The sequence below is a fragment of the Hibiscus syriacus genome, unplaced genomic scaffold (genome assembly GCF_006381635.1).
Source record: "Hibiscus syriacus cultivar Baekdansim isolate YM2019G1 unplaced genomic scaffold, ASM638163v2 tig00110403_pilon, whole genome shotgun sequence".
Classification (NCBI taxonomy): Eukaryota; Viridiplantae; Streptophyta; class Magnoliopsida; order Malvales; family Malvaceae; genus Hibiscus; species Hibiscus syriacus.
Genome location: NW_024062723.1, coordinates 780,135 through 801,655, shown reverse-complemented (window position 1 = coordinate 801,655; position 21,521 = coordinate 780,135). Strand labels below are relative to the sequence as shown.

General features: G+C 35.5%; 3 protein-coding genes and 1 pseudogene across 4 annotated transcripts; 2 read left to right on the top strand and 2 right to left on the bottom strand.

The window, feature by feature from the left end:
• Window positions 1-5,045: 5,045 nt before the first annotated feature.
• LOC120123765 (gibberellin 2-beta-dioxygenase 2-like) lies at window positions 5,046-8,219 on the top strand. The gene is made up of 3 exons (XM_039142591.1): window positions 5,046-5,589; window positions 6,491-6,833; window positions 7,860-8,219. Exons 1-3 carry the CDS (start codon window positions 5,210-5,212, stop codon window positions 8,097-8,099), a joined length of 963 nt encoding a protein of 320 aa, XP_038998522.1. The 5' UTR covers window positions 5,046-5,209; the 3' UTR covers window positions 8,100-8,219.
• Window positions 8,220-10,437: 2,218 nt separating this feature from the next.
• On the top strand, window positions 10,438-15,165 carry LOC120123911 (putative disease resistance RPP13-like protein 1). Its single transcript, XM_039142699.1, has 7 exons — window positions 10,438-11,172; window positions 11,251-11,481; window positions 11,582-11,755; window positions 12,053-12,207; window positions 12,453-13,332; window positions 14,077-14,155; window positions 14,840-15,165. The coding sequence occupies exons 1-7, from the start codon at window positions 10,438-10,440 to the stop codon at window positions 15,163-15,165; spliced, it is 2,580 nt and encodes an 859-aa protein (XP_038998630.1).
• Window positions 15,166-15,313: 148 nt separating this feature from the next.
• LOC120123909 lies at window positions 15,314-17,813 on the bottom strand (annotated as a pseudogene).
• Window positions 17,596-21,060, bottom strand: LOC120123764 (YTH domain-containing protein ECT3-like). 2 transcript variants are annotated; one of them, XM_039142590.1, is made up of 7 exons: window positions 20,943-21,060; window positions 20,504-20,653; window positions 20,349-20,422; window positions 19,770-20,222; window positions 19,100-19,645; window positions 18,752-18,964; window positions 17,596-18,544 (listed from the first exon to the last, which is right to left on the bottom strand). In XM_039142590.1, the coding sequence occupies exons 2-7, from the start codon at window positions 20,589-20,591 to the stop codon at window positions 17,918-17,920; spliced, it is 2,001 nt and encodes a 666-aa protein (XP_038998521.1). In that variant the 5' UTR covers window positions 20,592-20,653; window positions 20,943-21,060; the 3' UTR covers window positions 17,596-17,917. The 2 variants fall into 2 exon arrangements, with proteins under 2 accessions (XP_038998521.1, XP_038998520.1); XM_039142589.1 differs by having other exon boundaries at window positions 20,911-21,054.
• Between the last annotated feature and the right edge of the window lie 461 nt (window positions 21,061-21,521).

Below are 21,521 nucleotides of genomic sequence, written 5' to 3'. Positions count from 1 at the left end.
CATATCCTTAAAAATGATCCTTTGATACTTTAAAAGATATTAGATAATTATTAAAATTTATATATATTAAAATCGACTAATAATAATTCAGATGAATTACATATTTAGTATCTAAACTATCAGTTTGATTCGTTTTAATACTTAGACTTTTATTTTTTTTTTCAAAAACTATATATGAAATTCAATTTTTGTTTCATTTTAATACCCGCCGTTAAAAACGTTTAATTTTCGTTTCATTTCAGTACCCTGAAAATTAAGTATCGTAGTGAGAAATGAGATAAGATTTAAGTGCTAAATTATGCATAAAACCTTTACAAAAATGTATGCACGTGAAAGGTATAAATAGTGGGAAATGTTCATTGTTTTAAAAGGCAAACCTTATCCACTTGCATTCCATTTTTATTTATAAAGGTCACTTTTTTATAACATAGGGGGTTATATTTATAACAATCCCACGTAACTCCACGTCGTTTTATCCTAATCATCTTCAACTAAAAAGTATATATAATCGGTTATATTCATAGTATTCCCACGTAACTCCACTTCATTCTATCTTAATTATCTTCAACTAAAAAGTGCACGTATATATATATATATATATATATATGTAATCAGGGCCGGTTCTGACTTTTTCTTGTCCCGGGGCAAAATTAAAAAAATTAGACCCTAATTTAAAAGAATATTAAAAAATAAGGAATATAGAATTTTAATCAAATTTTTATTAAATTAAATAAATATTAATTCATTACAACATCAAAAATGTCAAAAACATATTTAAGCATATAAATACTTAAAAAAACATTGTCTTCGAGCATTTCTTGATGCAAAATCATTGATGATAGTGTCAACATCAATGTTTTCCAACATATTTTTCTCAATATATAACATAGCTAGCACATTCAATCTTTCTTGTGACATTGTTGACCTCAAGTAATTCTTCAATAATTTCAGTTTTGAAAAACTTCTTTCCGCGGATGCTACCGTTACCAGCATTGTTAATAAAATTCAATAAGCAATTGAAACATTAGGATAACAATCTCTAGCTTTAACAAACTCAAGAACTTCAAGCGCTGACATGAATACATTTGGCAAAGTCAATTGCAACACTTTATTTTCAGAAAAAAAAAATCATCTGCATCAACATCCGACAAATTATTATGAGAAAAAATAATCTTAAAATTATTACAACATTTTTTTAATAAGTCAATAAGAAATAAGTTTATGGGTCCTGCTTTTAATTTAGTTTATTAATATTTATGGGTCCTGCTTTTAATTTAGTATATTAATATAGTTTTTAACGTTATGATGAGAACAATAAGTCAATAAGAAATAAGTTTATGGACTCTCTTGTATTAATATAAGAAAATGATATATTAATATTTATGGGCCTTATTTTTAATTTAGTCTATTAAAATATAATAAATTAATACAAAATAAAATTATGGGCCCTGGGCGGGTGCCCCTCTTGCCCCTGCCCAGAGCCGGCCCTGTATGTAATGATAATCGAGTATTAGTTGAACGGGACATGTATTCTTTTATCTTAAACTCGAGTCCAATCAGACACAATCTCATCCTTAAAAAACCCGATCCTATTTAACTTGAATTTGAATTCTAGAAAACTTGACCTTATAAGGTCGGAACCCATTGAGTCAACTCAAATATCCATCCCTAGTTATTCTATATTTAATGATATCGATAAATATAACGATTGCACGTATATTTAATGACATAATTATTTGATATAAAGGAAATTTACGTATTAAAAATTTTATTTTAATTAAGTTTTCTAATTGTAATGGACATTTTAATAGAATAATTATAGTTGGGTACGAAGTGAACATGACAGACGAGCCTCTATACCCATAACATATCTAATTATCTTTTAATTTACTTTTTAATAATTATTTCGTACTACAATTTTTTTAAATTATATTATATCATAATTCATATTACAAACACTAATAAATAAGATTGTTTATGGACGGTTAACCGTAAGATTTAGCTTAAATTGTCGGTTTTTTGTTATAAAGGTTACAATATTTATTTAACCGTAACCTAACCATTAAGAAATGGTTAACCGCTAACGGTTAACCGTTATAAACAGTTCGGTTACAGGTTAACCTATTATAATTATTTGTCAAAAAATTTCATAGTTCATAAGATAAGAAAATATAGAATTTAACACATACCTACACCGGTGTAAGTGAATAAAATAAAAAAGTGTAAAACTTGAAACATACTTACATCGGTGTAAGTGCATAAAATAAAAAAGTGTAGCATTTAACATATACTTACTAGGGGTGTGCAAAAATACTAGACCTTGTTGACCCGACCCGCAAACCCGAACATTAAAAAACCGGGTAATTTTATAAAAAAAATTACCCGACCGGGTCGGGTACCCTGCCCAAGATTTCCCGGGTCGGGCTCGAGTCACATAATTGTGTTTTTCAGGGTACCCGATTATCTGAGTACCCGGTTAGTTTTTATTTTCTTATTTCATATATATATATATATATGAAATAATAGATTATGTATATTATAGATTATTAGATTTGTTATTTCGATCTTTTAAATTTTATGTTCGGATGTTGGAGTATGTAATTCGAAGTTTTGAACATTTAAATTTATGTATATATTTTTTAAATTAATAATTTGAAATTTAAAAAAAAGGGTATCCGTAACATCCGGGTTAGGACACGGGCCGAGAAATCACCGACCCAGATTTGCACACCCCTAATACTTACACCAGCATAAGTATGTACATCTCTCAATATTTTAGTACCTAAGAATAAACATATAATTATATTGGTTAAGTATGTTTCTATATTTTCAAAATAAAAATAAAAATAAAAATATTGTATGTTTGTATGTATGTATGTGGTTTGCTTTTTCAATGTGGATGAAAAGGAAACATTATCTCTTTGTTGACTCTTCCCTAGTTTATTAATTAGTGTTATATAATTTCTAACCTATCCCTTTCTTTTATCAAAATGCCATACTTTTTCTTACAATTAGGAAGTCTTCATGCTTTGGTATTCATTTCAATGCAATAATATGTAAATACTTTATTAATAATAGAATTCTAAATATTCTTAATTAATGCTTCTTGGCAACCTTGAAAGGGATTTCTTTTTCCCTCTTTCAAACTTTATGTTATTGATTTGCAAAAAGGTGATAGGAACATGTCAACCATTAAAGGAGAGCCCATGGATTTCATTTATCCAAATTAAATAACAAAAAGAGAAAAATAATCATAATAATAATTCATTTGTTGATGTCCTTAATTTCTTTATTTATTTGGTGGCACAAAATGTTGATGAAAAGTTTTAATTTTTTTTAAAGATATGAAATCGTAAATTTATCGTTCTAGGATGTTAAAAATAAAATTTTACCATGTATTAAAAAATGATTTTATAAATTTTGATGGGACTTAAAACATAATTTTATTAATTCAAGGGGTAATTGTCGGTGGTGGGTTAAAGCTCGGTGATGCATGTAGAATATTTTTGTTTCCACTTTTTGGGCCGGGGTCCATGTTCTAAACTAGGCTTTTTCCCCTTTTCAGTCAAATATCATCCACTATTTATTTATTGGTTTATTCTAAAAATAGATATGTGTACAGTGGCGGATCTATAAATATTTTCAGGATGAACACATATGTATTGATAACAAAAAAATTCGTATGCGGTAGACTCAAATAAAATTTCAGGGTGTGCACTTTAGTAAAATGAACAACTAATATAAATAAATTCGGATTCCAGGATGGGCATGGGTTCAACATACATCCGCCGTTGTCCGTATAAAATATCATATTTTCACATTTGTATAAAAACATGAACTAAACGACCTCGGTGGTAAAGGAATTATTGTTATTCCTGAGGTCTCGAGTTCGTGCACCAAAAATATCAGGAGTGTGAGCGTTTAATGTCAAATGATGAAGAATTATTAATGAATGCATAATGCTTTATACTTATTCCATATTAATAAAACTATATTTTTAATATTTCATATTAAAAATAATATTTAAATTTATAAGATTTCATATAAATATTTAAAGTATTTATATCAAAAATAGATATTTAAGTAATTAATTTGATTATTTGAAGTTTATGTAATTTAGTCGTATGTTCCCATATTACTTGAGTCAAGATTATAACTCTAATTTTAATTATATTAATAAAAATAAAAATAATTACATTCAATAAATTAAACTCTGTTAAAAAATCTTAAACTAAATCTAATCTACGATAGGAGATTAAACTATTGAAATACCATCGACAATCGTAAATCATAGTCAAGCGTTGCGAGAACATTATCTCCAAATGTAAATCGCGTGTATTCAAATCCAATTGATAGTTCAAAGTATAAATGAGCAACACAGTAACAAATAAACGTCATCTTGATCAGTTAAGACATCGTCAAATGCAACCCTAAAAAATAAAACAAAAAAGCTGTTAAATGAAAAAAAAACTTCTTTTAAAATCTTTTAATGCTAATTAATTTTTTTAATTAAATTAAGATAATTATAAAATAATATATGTTTTTGATACCCTTAATCATTAAAACAATCATTTAAACGGAAAATTCATTTTTTATAATACTCGAAAACCTGAACATTAGTATTACTCTCGAGGGTATAAGTAAAACAAAAATAAGTATTCTTAACGTTAATTTTTTTAAATAAGATTTAAATTCAATATTTATTGAATGGATATTATTTTCTTTACCAAAAATAACCTAATAAGCTTAGGCTATAATTAGAGTAAGCTATTTCAATATTACATTTCCATCCTTAAGGTATACACTCCACGTTTCTATTAAAAAATAGCTAATTAAACTTTAATTTAATCATAAGGTTAAGACATTCTAAATATATTTAATTATTTTATTTAAATTTAATATTATTTACTTGTTTAAAAAGGTTATCAAATATAAGTAATTTTACAAATCCTTATCCCGTTAATATTTTTATGAGATTCTATGATCTTTTCTATAAATACCGTGGACACTCACGCATCTTCGAAAACACAACCTTTGCCCTTCTTCTTCGTCTTATTTCTCTCCGGTTCCATCCTTTCTTGTTACAGACCCTTTTCACTCTTCTCTTCCACGTACAATACTATACTTTTTTATATTTTAGAATTTGTTTATTGTCTCCATTAAAAGGAGAAGAAAAAAGCTTGGGTTTTTGTTCTTGGCGTCGGTAGACATGGTGGTGGCTTCGCCGAACCCGAGTCGAGCCGAGAAGCCGGAAGCCATAGAGCTTCCGGTGATAAACCTTTCGGGCGAGAGAACGGAGGTGGCAAGCCTCATTACGAAGGCGTGCGAGGAGTACGGTTTCTTCAAGGTGATCAACCATGGAGTGCCGGAGGAAACCGTCGCGGCAATGGAAGAAGAAGGTGTCAGCTTCTTTACGAAGCCGGATGTCGAAAAGCAGAGAGCCGGGCCGGCCGTACCTTATGGCTATGGCCGTAAGAACATCGGTTTCAATGGCGATATTGGTGAAGTTGAATACCTTCTTCTTCATACCAATCCTCTGTCCATTTCTCAGAGCTCCATTACCATCTCCGGTGACCCCCAGAAGTTCTGGTAATCATTGTTTTATCTTTCGTTAAAGTTCTCTTCCTACTTTGAATGTTAATGCATGTTTAATTGTATATGAATAAGTTATATATATATATATATATATATTAAAATATGATGAATCCATGAACGTGAGGTAGTTGATGGTGTATGTTGTTGTCATTCGATATCCTACATCGCCTTCAACTCCCAATCATCCCATGCTTTAAATGGCAAATGAGTACTATATTTGGATCTTGTTGTGGCCATTCAAAATTCCCACAATAAATTACTTCTCTTTCTCGTTTTTTACTATGAAATTAAATCATGGTTCTTTTGGGGTATATGTTGCCTCTGTATTTCTGCTCTATTTGCTTTGCACTGCAATGCCAAGTTACTAGTTTTACCTTAATGATAAAAAATAAAAAGGATGAATGTAAGGAAAAAAGAACAATAATTCATAAACATAGTGGAGGGACTAAAATTGTAGTTAGACCAAGTTGGGGAATATAGTTTTGTTTGTTTAAACTCTGCTTTCTCTCCCTACAAAGATGGGATATCATGTCAGAGTCAGAGACACTTCGGTGTTGTCTAGTCCCACTCGCCTCTTAAGTCACGTGCATAACACACATCCTCTCTTAAATATAGGCTCTATAGGTGAAGTACCTGTAACATCATGGATAATGGTTTTTTTTATTGAACTGATGACATCAAAGGATTAGAAATCAAAATGACAAGTCAGAGAGTACCAGGGAAGCTAAGGTCTGATCATATCATAAGACAAAAAAAAGGACCGAAATGAATAAAACTACATGAGAAGGAGAGAAACCCATAGATAGACAAAGTTTGAGTTCTTAGCCCAAACCCTAAATATTGCAAAGCTATTATTATTACTGCAGCTAACGATGGTTAACCCAATGCTGTGTAGCTCTGTGGTGAACGGTTACGTACGTGCTGTCCGAGGGCTAGCATGTGATCTCTTGGATCTGATGGCAGGGGGATTGAGGGTCCATGATCAATCACTGTTCAGCAAGATGATCAGGGACGTTGAAAGTGATTCACTTTTCAGGCTCAATCACTATCCACCTTCCTCGTTCCATCACTGCACCACCGGTGCTGTAGGGTTCGGGGAGCACACCGACCCTCAGATCTTGACCATCTTGAGATCCAACGACGTAGGTGGCCTGCAGATTCGTGTAGCCGATGCTGTTTGGGTCCCTGTCCCCCCTGACCCCACTGCCTTTTGTGTCAACGTAGGTGATGTTTTACAGGTATTCCACTCCCCCTCTCCTCTTTCGTAATCGGATCGGATCATCGAATAATTTAAGCCGAATATTATTATTTAGAGAGACCCACCAAAGAGAAAAAAATTAGATGATAATGGATCGATGGAAACTGATACATGCATCGGAAATCCAATGTACAACCTGCCCTATAAAAGGGTAAAGTGCCCCACATATCAGTTGCTATCCAATGAACACTAAAAGGGACTCTGGGTTATTTTCTGATTTGCTGGGCTGTATTTACCATTTTTAGTTGCTTAAAAAGCAACTATGGGATATCATGTAGCTTTGCTGACAGTTAGATTACCAATATATATATATATATATATATATATATATATACATATATTCTAGAAACAATCTTTGGGGCATAGGTGATAAGATGTTTCAGAGTTGGGGGAACGCTGAACGCAAGTTTGAAAAGTACTTTGCATGTCTAGGTTCGAACTCGTGGAGGGAACATACACAGATTTTGAAGCTATGCTTTGTTTTGGTCTAATTATGGTTTTACCCACTATATTATAGTAGAATTTAGGTTTTAGCGCTTCTATTATGGTTTGATCGTTTACTTTTCATAGTGTTACCAATCGGTTTAAATTGATAGTATCGGTACTTTTCAAGGTTTAATTTAGCACTTTAGTTTTTTTAGGTCTAATTGGAACTTAAATTTGGATTTAAGGTTCAATTTAGTAATTAGTTTTTTTTGCCCAATTAAGCACCTGAACATGAATTTTTAATTCAAATTGGTACCTAAATTTTACTATTTTGACTTGAACTATGAAGCTAAATTCAAGTACCTAATCAGATCATAAAAACACTTTAGTTTTAAATTAAACTTTAAAATCAAGTTAATCTATCAAACCATAATTTTTCCTTTCTTTACAGTTATTTGGCTCTTCGCTTAACCAACTGGAGTCCCATGGAAAGCTTGTAAATCATGTTCAATTAATAAAAGGGTCTAATTATGACATAGGTCCTTATCAAGTTGAATCTACTAACCTTTATTTCTTGAAGGCAATGACCAATGGGAGATTCATGAGCGTGAGGCACAGAGCATTGACTAACATCAACAAGCCAAGGATATCAATGGCCTACTTTGGGGCACCACCACTGCAAGCAATGGTCACTACCCCTCCAGAACTGGTCACACCCCATAGCCCTTTGCTGTATAGGCCTTTCACATGGGGTGAATACAAAAGAGCTTCATATTCTCTCCAGCTTGGTGACAGCCGCCTTCAACTATTCAGGAAATGAACATGTTGGTTATTAGACACCCGTTTAATTCCCTGCAATTTTGGCTGTAAAACCTTCAAATTTTCCATAGTTTTTGTTTACAGGCTGAAAAAAAATGTTGTATTGATATACTTGGTAAAAAGGGACACTTTTCTTTAACTCCAGTGGCACTTTGAAGTCGAATTATGGTTTTGGCCACAATCTATTAATATTCGAATTTGGAATTTTGGAGATCGACAATAAATTATTAATTAAAAAATATAAAAAATATTTAAATTTATATGAATTTTTAAATTTTAAGAGATTAATTGTCCTCACTAGACCCTCTCGGTCTATCCCTAATAGAGGGACCAAAACTAGAATTAACCAAAAAGAAAAAAAAACCTGCATATTTGTTCGAGTAGTGTGAATGAAGAAAGTATTGTAAATGAAACAAACCCTATGAGATCCTTCTTGTTCTCATTCTTCTGCAAGACTGACACCTTTAGATTAATGGTCCTAAGTAAGAGTAGAGGTGAGACCATTGGTAATGCAGGGACTGTTGGGTAAATGGATTCAAATTGTAGTCGTGGTTGTGTTTTTGGCCGTATCTTGTTTATTGATGTTGCAGATAAAACGAGTGTTATTACCGTGATTGTAAGTATCGTAGTCATATAATAACAGTCGCGGAAGACACCGTTACCATTATATAACGACACTATTGCGATCGCAAACCATTATTTAAATCTCTGATCGGATGTCTCTCGATGACCTTGTGATAGGGGAATCGAAACCCATAACCCATTTCCATTGTGATCGTTGAATTTGACATTTTTGAGGGACCAAACCTGGGGTTATGTCTAGTTAGGGTTACGTTGTCTTTTTAGGACGTCCTTTCACAGGCTTTAAGAATGTCTTTAGTTTTTAGTCTTTACCACTGAATTGATGGGATTTGGTCCAACCGATTGTGATACAATATGCTTCCATAGCTCAACTGGTCGAGCATGCATCTCGATACTAGGATAAAATATGGGTAATTATGATTTCTATCATTAATTTTGATCGTATTTTTTGTTTATTTAATTTTATTTTGTAATTTATAAATTATTCTATTTTAACCACTTAATCATTAAATTAAAAACAGGAAAAAAAATGATGTAACACATTTTTTTGATGATTTTTTATATAAATTTCTTTTCATTACCCAAAGAACCAGAAACAAAATCACAGCACACCTTAGAAATTATCTAGGAACTTACAGCATATATTAGAATAATAACTTACAACATAGCCACCACGAAATTATCTAGGAACTTGATCCGCATGGAGTATCGAAACAATCCACGAAGGCGGTTCAGGGAGAAAAATACTCTCCAAAACGTCAGTCCGAATTAATTTTCACCCACCGTCGCCGGAATGATTCCACATCTTCGAGTCACGACTCAAATGCACTTCAACGGGATTAACTACACTCTGCTAACCCTTGGATCGAATATACATCTCCACCATTAACCTGCCACGCTCCACTACCGACCCTGGTCTCGTGATTGAACTGTTAAAAATACGGGCATTATGGTCCAACCAGAGATTTCCACAAAACGTACCAGAACATCAGGTCCCAGTGGTCCGAGTTACCCCCATGCAGAACCATGCGTCCATGCCAACCAAATTGATATGAATCCAATCCAGCCAATCCATATTAAAAAATGAACCCCAACGTGACGAATTCACCAGCCCAAATTATAGAGTGTCTCCGGTTGTAGAAAAGGTAAGCGGTCGGGCTCATGATTTTGTAAAGCCCAAATGATTTGGATCATATTCTCAGGGGCTGACGAAAGAGAGAAAAAAGAGATAATATTCAATTTTCTCCGTAAATTATAACTGAAAATTCAATTTAGTCCTTTAACATATTTTTATATATAATTCAAAACTTTTCATCTAAATTCTAAAAAGTTGACATTAATCAAAGAATACTTTAAGTACCTCTTTTGATCAAAAAATATTTTAAATATATATTTTGAACAATAAAATATTTTAAATACTTATTTTAATTAAAAAATATTTTAAATACTTAAATAAAAACGAGTGCATACCGTATTGCTCTCAATTAATTATTACATATAATGTCAATATTAAATTGAAATAGGTTGATTTGGCATTATTGTTATGGGGAATACTATATTCTTCTTTAATTAGATATATGGAATGGCCAATAGTTTCCATTAAAGTTAAAAAGCAAAGGTGTATCGCACATGGCCACAATAGCCTTTTCTCCTACTCCATGTATAGCACATGGCTTCAAATAATACAAAAAGAATTGGAATTTTCAATGACTTCAACTAATTGCCTCATTGACTCTGAATTAACGGACGCTTAAAACATGTTACTCCTACTTTCACGACTACCACTGAATCCATCTCTTCTTCTTCCCTTTTGCTTCTTCATCATATGTCTCTTCAGCTTCTTTCTCGTGACCCCCACCCTGGCTTTCATTGGAGAGGTTGCTCTTTCTAAGCTTTTGGATGTGTTGCTTGGCAAGTCCATCGATGTTGCTCTCAAATGTGTCGCTGATCACAAGCAAGTGTACGACCAGCTCAAGGAGTGGAAATCCATATTGCCCGATATCAAAGCAGTGTTGAACCACGCTGAGGAGAAGCAGATCAAGGACGAGGGTGTGAAGAGTTGGTTGGAAGATCTCCAAGACTTGGCTTACGATGCTGATGACATCCTGGACGAGTTTGCTTATAAACAGTTACGTCTCAAGCTCCAGACAACTCAGGCTCAGGCCAGCACTAGTAAGGTACAGAAACTCCTTCCTACCTGCTGTACCGGTAGTGATTTCACTCCGTCGTCATTTCTGTTTAAAAATGCCATGATTCCCAAGATGAAGGAGATCACTGCTAGACTCAACAGTCTGGCTACACGAAGAAGTAGTTTGGGGTTGAGTGAGATCTTGCCTCAAGCTGCAAGCTTCGAGAGAAAGAAACCAGCCAGGCTGCAACCTACTTCGCTGGTGGATGGAGCTGTGGAGTATGTTGGTAGAGACAACGAGAAGCGAGAAATGATTGATTTGTTCAGAACTAATAACTCCGATGGAGTTTGCGTCCTTTCCATGGTATGGGGGCATGGGTAAAACAGCTCTTGCTCAGCTTGTTTACAATGATGCCAGCTTAAAGCAGTCTTTTGATCACAGGCCTGGGTATGTATTTCCGATGACTTTGATGCTGTCAAAATGACCAATACTATTTTACAGTCCATCGATCCTTCCTCACCTAATGGGAATGACTTGAATTTACTTCAAGTCAAGTTGAAGGAAAAATTATCTGAAAAAAGAGTCTTACTTGTGTTAGATGACCTTTGGAATGAGAGTTACGATTATTGGACCATCTTTCGGTCGCCCTTTGGAGCAATGACCAAAATCATTGTAACTACTCGACTTCAAAATGTTTCATCTACGGGATCCAATGAAATCTTTTCACTTGGATAAACTATCACATAATGATTGTTTGTCCATATTTACTCAGCATGCATTAAGAGCAAGAAATTTCAATGGACATCTCCAATTTAAACTAGTTGGAGAGAACATTGTGAGGAGGTGCAACGGCTTACCTTTAGCAGCAAAAGCCATTGGAAGCTTCTTACGCACAACCAAGAATCTTGATGAATGGGAAAGAATTTATGAGAGCGAGATATGGGACGTACCAGAAAATCAATGTGGCATAATTCATGCACTGCGATTAAGCTACCTTCATCTTCCTTCTCATTTGAAACGTTGTTTTGTGTAATGCTCCATATTTCCAAAAGATTACGAATTCGAAGAAGAGATAAGCTTGTTATGGAGCGCAGAAGTTTTCTTGCAACAAAAAGCAAAACAACAAATTAAGGAGCTTGGAAAGCAATATTTTCAAGATCTAGTGTCAAGGGCATTTTTTCAAATATCTAGTAAACAAAAATCTAGATTTGTCATGCATGACCTTATGCACGATTTGGCACAGTTAGTTGCAGGAGATACATGCTGCAAACTAGAAGGCAATAAGCAGCAGATGGTTTCACATCGTTCTCGCCATTCGTCTTATATTTCCAACAACTATGACACGATGAGGAAGTTTGAAGCATTTGATCAAGCAAATTCTTTGCGTACTTTTCTATGGTTGAATTATCGATAATGTAGAGAGATTATTTGACTAATGTTGTCTTGGTTGAATTATTGCCGAGACTTAGCTACTTACGAGTTCTTTCTTTGTGTGGATATGAAATCACTGAATTGCCTGAATTTTTCGAAAATTTAAAACATCTACGCTATTTGAATCTTTCCCATACTCGAATCAGATGTTTACCCGATTCTTTATGTACTCTTTATTATTTGGAAACTTTATTATTGAAATATTGTTTCAGGCTACCCTCGAAGATGGAAAATCTTGTTAACTTGCATTATCTTGATATCAGAGGTGCGGGCTCAATAGAAAGGATGCCTTTAGGAATCGGTAATCTAGCCAATTTTCAAAGATTATCCGATTTTGTTATAGGTGACGGTGATGCGCATCGTAGTGGAGAGTTGAATAAATTATCAAACATCAGAGGTGATTTTTGTCTTTCGAGGTTAGAGAATGTTAATGGTCAAGATGCAAGGGAAGCCAGGTTGAAATCAGGAATCACTAAGTTGGTTCTAAAATGGGGTGAAGACTTTGAGAAACCAACAAGGAAGAATGAAGTTGAAGAACAAGTCTTGGACTCCCTTATTCCTCCGAAAAAGCTTGAGCAACTCATGATTGAGAATTTTGGTGGCGCAAAATTCTCCACTTGGATAGCAGATTCTTCCTTGAGGAATTTGTCGTCTTTGGAGCTACGCAATTGTAAACACTGCAAATCTCTACCACCGATTGGAAGGTTGCCATCGTCAAAAGTTCTTTCAATCGGTGGTTTGGATGAGGTGAGCAAGATTGGTACTGAGTTCTTTGGAGAAAATCAATCAATTGCATTTGCATCTTTAGAGAGACTGTCTTTTTGGAGTCTACCGAAGTGGGGGGAGTTGGATGCTTGTGAAGGTGATGAACAAGTTTCCATGTTTCCTAGCTTTGGTAGTCTTTCAATCAGACACTGTCCTCAATTGGTGGGAAGGTTGCCAACTTGTCTTCAATCCTTACAGAGTCTTTTTATCTCCGAGTGCAGGAGATTGGTTGCTTCAATTTCAAGTTTTCCATCGCTGCGTGAATTAAGCATCAAAGGGTGTGAAGAATTGGTGGATGAATGCTCATCTTCTTCACCTGTGGAGGAGGTTACCTCTTTGCAAAGTGTCTCTTTCGAGCATTTCAAAGTTTAGTATTGCAGCAGAGAGAGGAATTTTGAGGTTTGCAAACTCCAACTATTTTGGAACTAATGGTTCCAATTTGCTACCAAAAGCGTTGCATGCTTTCACATCCCTTACAAGAATGCAACTAGGAAGATGTCCGAGCTTGGTTTGTTTGGAGAGAGTAACTTCCCCTACCCTAAAGGAACTGGGGATTTGGGGTTGTGATAATTTACAGTATTTGTTTGATGAGAGTATGAATATCAACACTTGTCTTCTTTAGCACTTGGAAGTGAGAAGTAGTTCATCTCTACTATGGTTATCATCAAGGGCTGATATATGCAATAGGATTCAACATCTCCAGATTTACCACTGCCCAAAGTTGAGTAGCTTTTTTCTGAATTCCAAGTTACTTGTAATGCTTAAAGAGCTATATATTGGGGAGTGTGGGGTGTTGGAATGCATACATATCTTCCGGAAAAACACATGCTTCTCTCGCTTGGGCTGCTGTCTATCTCCGATTGCCCGTTGCTCAAAGAAGAGTGCAGGAGAGTTAAAGGAAGAGAATGGTCCAAGATTTCTCACATACCAAGGGTTGAAATTGATGATAAAGATTTCATCCCGAGGGAAGTAGATTGTCCACACTCAAACCACAGGTGTGGAACCATTCTAGACATTGGGTAATTTCATAGTCTGATATCCTGCTGATAATAGTTTATGCGACTTTTGCAGGTGTTGAAGACTGTTTTCAAAAGATCGTTTCAAGAAAAGCAACGAAGAAATTCAACTGATCTGCTTTTGAGACAGAATGGTAACTCTTAAATGTTCTTTCATCATTTTTACAGGAGTGGGAGCTTTCTATCATTAAGGTATTGGATTAAAGTCCATAAGATGTATTTATAATTTGATGATGGAATTTATATATTGACCTATGTATCATTCTTGTCCAATGTTCCGGTCAGAGAGTTTTTACGAGCAAACTTATCTTTTTAGAAGATCACAACCGAAGAAATGTTCAAGAATTTCAACCTATCAATTAATTCAAGCACGCTTTCGTATCTAATATTTTATTCTTGATGATTTAATATGATTAGATCATGATTAATTTTTATATTTACGATGGTTTGATTCTATCGTAAGGAGTGTATATGGTAGCATATTGATATATCAGGTACTGGTCTGTCTCAAGTCTCCATCGATGATTGATAGATGCTAGGAAATACACTTTTATGTTCCATATTTCAAGATTGAATAAATTTTGTGGATCACCATTGCCTGCAAAAGTAGCTTACTTTGGAACTTCAGTTGTAGCAGTGGCCGTCGTCTTCTAAACAATGCTGCAAGTTTGTTGAAAACTCAACAAATCTGGTGCAAAGATGATTAGCTCGTTGTTAGCAATTAAAGACTCCACCAGGAGGAGTGATTAGAGATGACCAAGGACAACGGATTTATAGCTTCTCACGTAGTCTCTGAAGGTGTTTGGTGCTTATGGCAGAGGTATGGGCGATCTATGATGCACACAGACATGCATGGAGGTTGGAAATCAAGAAGTTAATACTGGAAACGGACTGCTTGGATGTAGCGAGATTGATTATCGATAATGTAAGAACACTGCAAGGAAACTCGATAGTGGAAGCTGTTCGAAGACTACTGCAGCAGGATTGGGAGGTAAAGGTTCAACATGTGGGAAGAGATCAAAATAAAGTAGCGGAAAGCTTAGCAAGAGCCAGCCGTGGTGAACCGATTGGGGAGACGGGAATTGAGTCACCTCGGAACTTTATTCTGGACCAGCTCCAAGAGGACATAACAGGCCATGTTTAGTTGAAACTTTGTTCTGTATTACTGTAAAAACTTCCATTGAAATTCTCTTTTGAGCTTGGGTCGGTTTTAGGGTGCTTCCTCAAGAAACTCCTTGCAGAGTAGCCAGATGCTCAAAGTTAGCTGATAATACACTGCCTGAATGGGGGAATTTCAACATTAGCCCCTTTAAAAATTCAATGTTTTGAAACTAAAGCAATTGAATTGAACCAGTTTTACGAAGTAAACAATGTCAAAATTACATGGCACGTTAAAAAAATAAAATAAACTAAGAATCTTGTGCTTCAGGAATATTAGAGGTCTAGACCTTCTGGTGGCAAATCTGATGTGAGAGGACCCAATTCCCCATCACCACTTAGAGTTAACCCACTCTGCAACATTAAACCACAAAAGCATGGGAAAGGTTAAGTTTAACCACAGAAGAGCCATGAGCCAACTACAGTTTAATAAATTATAAATCGTACCTCGGGCTGGAATCGAAGCATGTCGGCACGAGCCATCGCTTCCGCTTGAGCGATTCTCTGCCTGAATGTCTGAGCCATTTCTTCAGCCTGTTAGGAAAAAAAAAACACATATGTTGAAACATGTTTTGATAAGTGTTTTAGGATTACATATGTCTGAGCCATATTTTATCAGCACTGACCTTTTCGAAAACAAGAGTTGGATTGCGGATCATGTCTCCAGGGGTAGGCTCGAGTTTCTTCGTAGAAAGACTTACTCTGCCTCTTTCACGGTCGTGGCTCAATATCATTACCTATATATCATTTGATATGACGTTGTTTAAAATACATTTCTATGAAGCATTGAAAGAGTAAACTAGATTGGTGACAATGAGCGAGCCTTGAGTCACCATCAGAGTGTCCCCAGGCTGAAGAACGGTAGCGATGTCTGAAACACGGTCGTGACTGATCTGACTCACGTGAAGAAGGCCGTTAACTCCACCGATATCGATGAATGCACCGTAAGGTTTCAGGCTCTGAACCGTTCCGAGCACGACTGATCCAATTCCTAGCTGTACCTGACTGTCAGCCATGGCCTTGCGGTTACTAAGGACGAGTCTTGACTGTTCCTCGTCGACCTCGACAAACTTCAAAGGCAGCTCCTTATCGAGAAGCTCTTCAGCAGTAGATTTCTGATGTGACATGAAATTAGTAACACAGCATTCTAAAAATATGCAGTTGGGAGATCATAGAACAAACCAATGATATCTGCGAGAAAGGAACAAATCCCTGAAGACCCTCCACCAACGCCACTACTCCGCCCTTGTTTCCGCCAACGATCTACACGCACATATCAATCAGTCAGTTAAAGAGCATCGGACACAAATACGTATAAGCGGAAGATAGAATTCAGTTGGGCACAGAATACGTACCTTACCCTTCACAACAACATCCTCAGCTTGAAGCTGCCTGCATCTTTCCCAGGCAAGCTCATACTGAATGGACCTTAAGCTCAGGACTAAGCTATCATCCACCTCGAGTTCACCGATAATCACAAATTCGTCCCTCATACCAGGAACTATACCTGCTTCTTCGACATGTTTGATTCTGTGAATGCTGGCCTCTTGGACTGATAGATATGCTGAAGATTTTGCAGTAATGTCAACCAATGCCCCATTAGCATCTGTGCATAAAACTGTTCCTTTCACCTGAAAAACGCATGCCATTTTCCTATTGCTATTACCAAACATTCACCTTATCGACACGATCTGCTGATAATTCACATTCCAAAGCCAATAGAGATAAACTTCAATGTTGAATTAGATAAAAAAAGATGAAAAATCAAACCTTGGTTCCAATTTCAGAATCAAAGTCATACTTTTCAAGTGCAGTCTGAAAATCGTCAAGGGTGAAAGAAACACCTTCCATAGGAGCAGTACGACAGCGTTCGTAGGCATCCTCGAACACCTGCTTGAGTTCAAGCCTGGCTTTGGTCTGGGCATCAGCAACGGCTGAAACAATGGGAAAAGCAAAAGCACTCACTTTCCGGGTTTTCTTTGGTTTCACCGAAAAACGAGAAGATGAGAGTGGTGAACATCTTAGGCCTTCGAACTGTTGAGCCAAGACGCCATTGTTTCTGCTCTGTTCTGTTGTGGTGGATGATAAAATTAAGTAGTTCTATGATAAGGTAAAGAAAGAGATTTTTGAATGTTGGGTACCCCACCAAATCTAGGGTCCAAACTAAGCCTTGAAATGTCATCTATAAATTTTAGCCACTTGCAAAAAAGTTTAAATTATCTTCTTCACGTTTGCATATGCCCACATAGGCTACTAGCATCATGAAACTGAAGCATAAATGCACCTGCTTTGATTTTGAATCCAACCATATAATATATATACATATAACAATTTCAACTAAAACCTATCTTACAATTGATTTCAACAGAAAACACTGATAATACACCATCTAGCAAAAAACAAACACATTTCTTTATTTAATTTCAATATTGAAGTGCAAAACAACAAAGAATACACCGTTTTCCCACTATTTAATTTCAGAAACGAAATTGAAAGCACCTCCCACACCCACAAAAACTAAAACACTGTCTGTCTGTATGTCAATATATTTATCTCTGGATTGGAAACCAGCTTAAAGGGGGGTGGGGTGATAAATCGCAAAAGCTGACCTGAACAAGTATTTTGTTTAACCATCCTTCAACAATTCAGTATGATGATACACTCAGTTTTACAACAGTCAAGACTGCACCATAACTACCACGTTCGCAGCATGTTCCAGCCGAAAAAATAAGCACCGGTTAGTCATTAGCCTTCCCACGGTTACTGCCCATTTTTGAAGAATTACCTCCTTCAGCCTGTAGGGTCTTGGGATTAAGAGGAATAGTACCGACAGTTAGAAAACCACATGATTCGGTAAAACCATTGACTTTCACTGGCATGGATCCTACTGTCACCATCTCTACAGCATCGACGTTTGTTGAAAGAACTACAGCATCTACAGAGGGCTTCGACTCATCCTGCTTTGGATTTATTGAGAACGAACCAATCTTTAATGTAGATGCGTTGTTGTTGGCGTTGACTGAAGTTTGCCCTATGTTTTCATTCATAGTTCTTGCATTGGTCATATCAGAATCTGAAGAAACCTGCTGACTAGATGAAGGAACAGTTCTCTTCAACATGTCAGAATCACTTCGCTTAGTAGCTTTCTCATTGTCATTCAGATGTAGTTCAAAATTTAGCCTATTGGCAACATCCAATGTTGGTGCTAGGACTGGATTCTCAAAGTTTTTCATTAGTAGCCTGGCTTTCTCTTCTTGCATGATTCGCTGACGATTTTCATAGTACATGAAGTCATCAAGTAAAGAAGTCTTCATTGAATGATTTTTGAATATTTTCAGCATCTCCATACCTTGCTTGTACATTATCTGCAGTTGAGGAGACATTTTATACGACAAAATAACATGCAGATCTTATCTTATCAAGATTATTATTCAGGAGCAAGTATATCAAAATTCACAAGCCCAGATTGCCATGTTAGGACTCGGGAGAAATAATCTTCTAAAAAGTGGTGAAATAGTTTCCATGTTCATAGTTTCCCTTCAATTATAAAAAAACTAAACCTCTGTACATACCTCTTGTGTATCCCTGCTATTGGTCACTGGCTTGTTTTCATTGTTCTCTAATATGATGTGTCTAAAGTGGCTATTTGGAACATCTTTAATGATGTGCCACTTGACAGGGAAGCTTCCGCTCCACTTATCTTGCTGCCAAAAGTCCATATCCTTCTGGAAGTCAACTGAGCCAATCATCTCCGCCACACCACAGAATTGTCCACTGGCATTAACCTGTGTGTACAAAGTACCACATCGGAGTGGTTAAAGAACATCAGAAATTACATAACCACTTCCATTTTAAAAAAAATCTCAGAATAGTCTAAATCAATTAAAGTCCCTTCGTACCAAAACCAGTATAGAACTCACCGAAAAGAACAGGAAGACTGGACACCCACTAGGTTCCCCTGAAGCTATTTTTTGTGCATCTTCAAAAGCACTGCCCAGTTTCTTGTTCCCATGGGGTGTAGATGACCAAACATTGTATTTGATGCTTTTGTGTACATCATCCTCACTATAAGATTTTACTACAAAGAACTTTGCATCAACATAGTCAATTGGAAAATCATCCTTGTTATATTGGTCAGTACAGATAAAGATGTTCCCTTCAGCATCAGTATTTCCTGCTTTAGCTGTGTAGGCTTTAACCGTGAATTCATTTTTTAATCTGTTGGTTCTAGGGCCTCGATTTTGTTCTCCCAATGTATCTGGGAAACCATGTGCATCATTCTGAACCCTGCCAACATGGACATTAGATCGAATCTTATCCAGTGCACCACGTCCAGTAGCGGTTGATCCATAGTTTGGAAAGGTATTACCAACAGGAAGATCCACTTGTAATTGATTACGATGAGATTGAAATTTCCCACCAGGAATATTGCCAGTAGACTGAACGGAACCAGAAGCAATTCTACCCTACAAAGATAATTACTGGATAAGAACCTTCAAATATGGGTGATGTAAAGCCATTGCATTTCCATAAAAAAATTCAAGAAAGTCCAATTCAATATAAAATTAAACTAGAAACTATGCAACGCACCTGATGAGCGTGTGCTGGTGTTGGACGAGAACTATCTGGAAATTTTCCATGGACTGCAGAATGCCTACTTGCCCCATCCAATACCCTGGTCAAGGAATCAGCCTGATTTGGAGAAGACTTTGAAGAGTTCCTAGAAAAAGCTGCAGATGCTGAAGCAGGGTTATGTTTAGCTCCCCTTCCATCAGGTCTATTAGCGACTGATGCACGAGAATCAAGCAAATATTCTGTTGAACTATTTGGAATTCCATCTGGTTGAATGATGACAGGAACATAAGCAGTCGGTGATGCAGGATTTGGAAAAGGAGGAATAGGGTAATATTGCTGTGCCCCTAAAAATGGGCTATCACCCATTACAGCACTAGACATGTAAGGATTGTATGGGTTGTATGGAGACTGTGCATATCCATAGCTAGGTGTGTAATATACATAAGGCAAACTTTCGGTTTGGGCACCCTGAGAAAGAGAAAGCAGACACTTAGCAAATTTTGGAATGATAAATCATTAAGAAGAAACATGTCTTGTATACATGTCTGACTGTTCAAATTTATCAATTATATCTAAAAAGATAAGTTTACCCACCGCAAATTGGACATCTGCACCATCAGCACTAAAAATGCTCTGGTGGTCCTCCCATTCAACAGGTGATTCAAAACCTGTCGAAATGCATCAACAGTATAAACCTGAGGTTCTATAAATATCAGTCATGAACATTAAGCCAAAGGCGATTAAATTACCAGTAAAATAATAGCCAACGTTGGTTGCAGTACGATAGTACATTGATCCTTGATCAATCACAAACTCAGGGGCTCCTTCCGGGTACATAGCTTCTTCTTGTTAAGAAAGTGAGACTTTTACTTTGTGGGTTTCAGTGGAGAAACTTGGATCTGAAACTCAATACACCAAATGTCATTCATAAATCATAATTCACATCTACAGGCATAACAAGAATATATAAGCCGCTCAAGCAAACAATCAAACAAGAATTTTAAACTGATTAAAGATTCTTAATCCTAAATTCCAAAAAATTATACATTAACAGTGAACAGCAGAAATTATACGCATCCACTGATATTCCAGATCAACCTTTACAATGGAAGTTTACAGGTCTTCAAACAAAGGGTAGGAAAGATAGAAATTTTACCGGAAAAATCAAATAATTAAGCCATGGTTGACCTCGAAAAATGCTCCGGAGAAAATTCCCGCAAATTGTAGAGAGAACAGGGGTTCTTTTGCAACATTTTCTTCGAAGAGTGCCCTAACCCTGTAATAAACAACAGGATCAAATAAAATAGTATATGGAAAATACAATAAAATAAAGGGTGTAATTGGAGATTAAAAGGATTAATAAGTAATGGTAAATCATTTAATATAATACATATATTTTAATTTTGACAAAATATTTCAACTTGATCCCTTGGTCCAAATAAATTTTAAAATAAGATGTTTTTTTTTAATTTGATAGTAAAATCAGATCCCATATTTTAATCTTTAATATAATTTAAGCTGAAATATCACGTTGAAAAATAATATAAACTCAAAAAATCATAAGGACCAAGTTAAAAAATTATTAAATTTAGAGATTAAAGTTTACTTTATATATTTAGAAAACAATATACAACATGATTCAATGGAATTAAATTATATGCTCTCAACTACATAAAATGTTTTTTTAATGGAAGACCGAATTAAACAATTAAGGCAAAAATGCAACAAAGATCCATGTATTTTTTTAAAAAACTAATGTGACCCTCA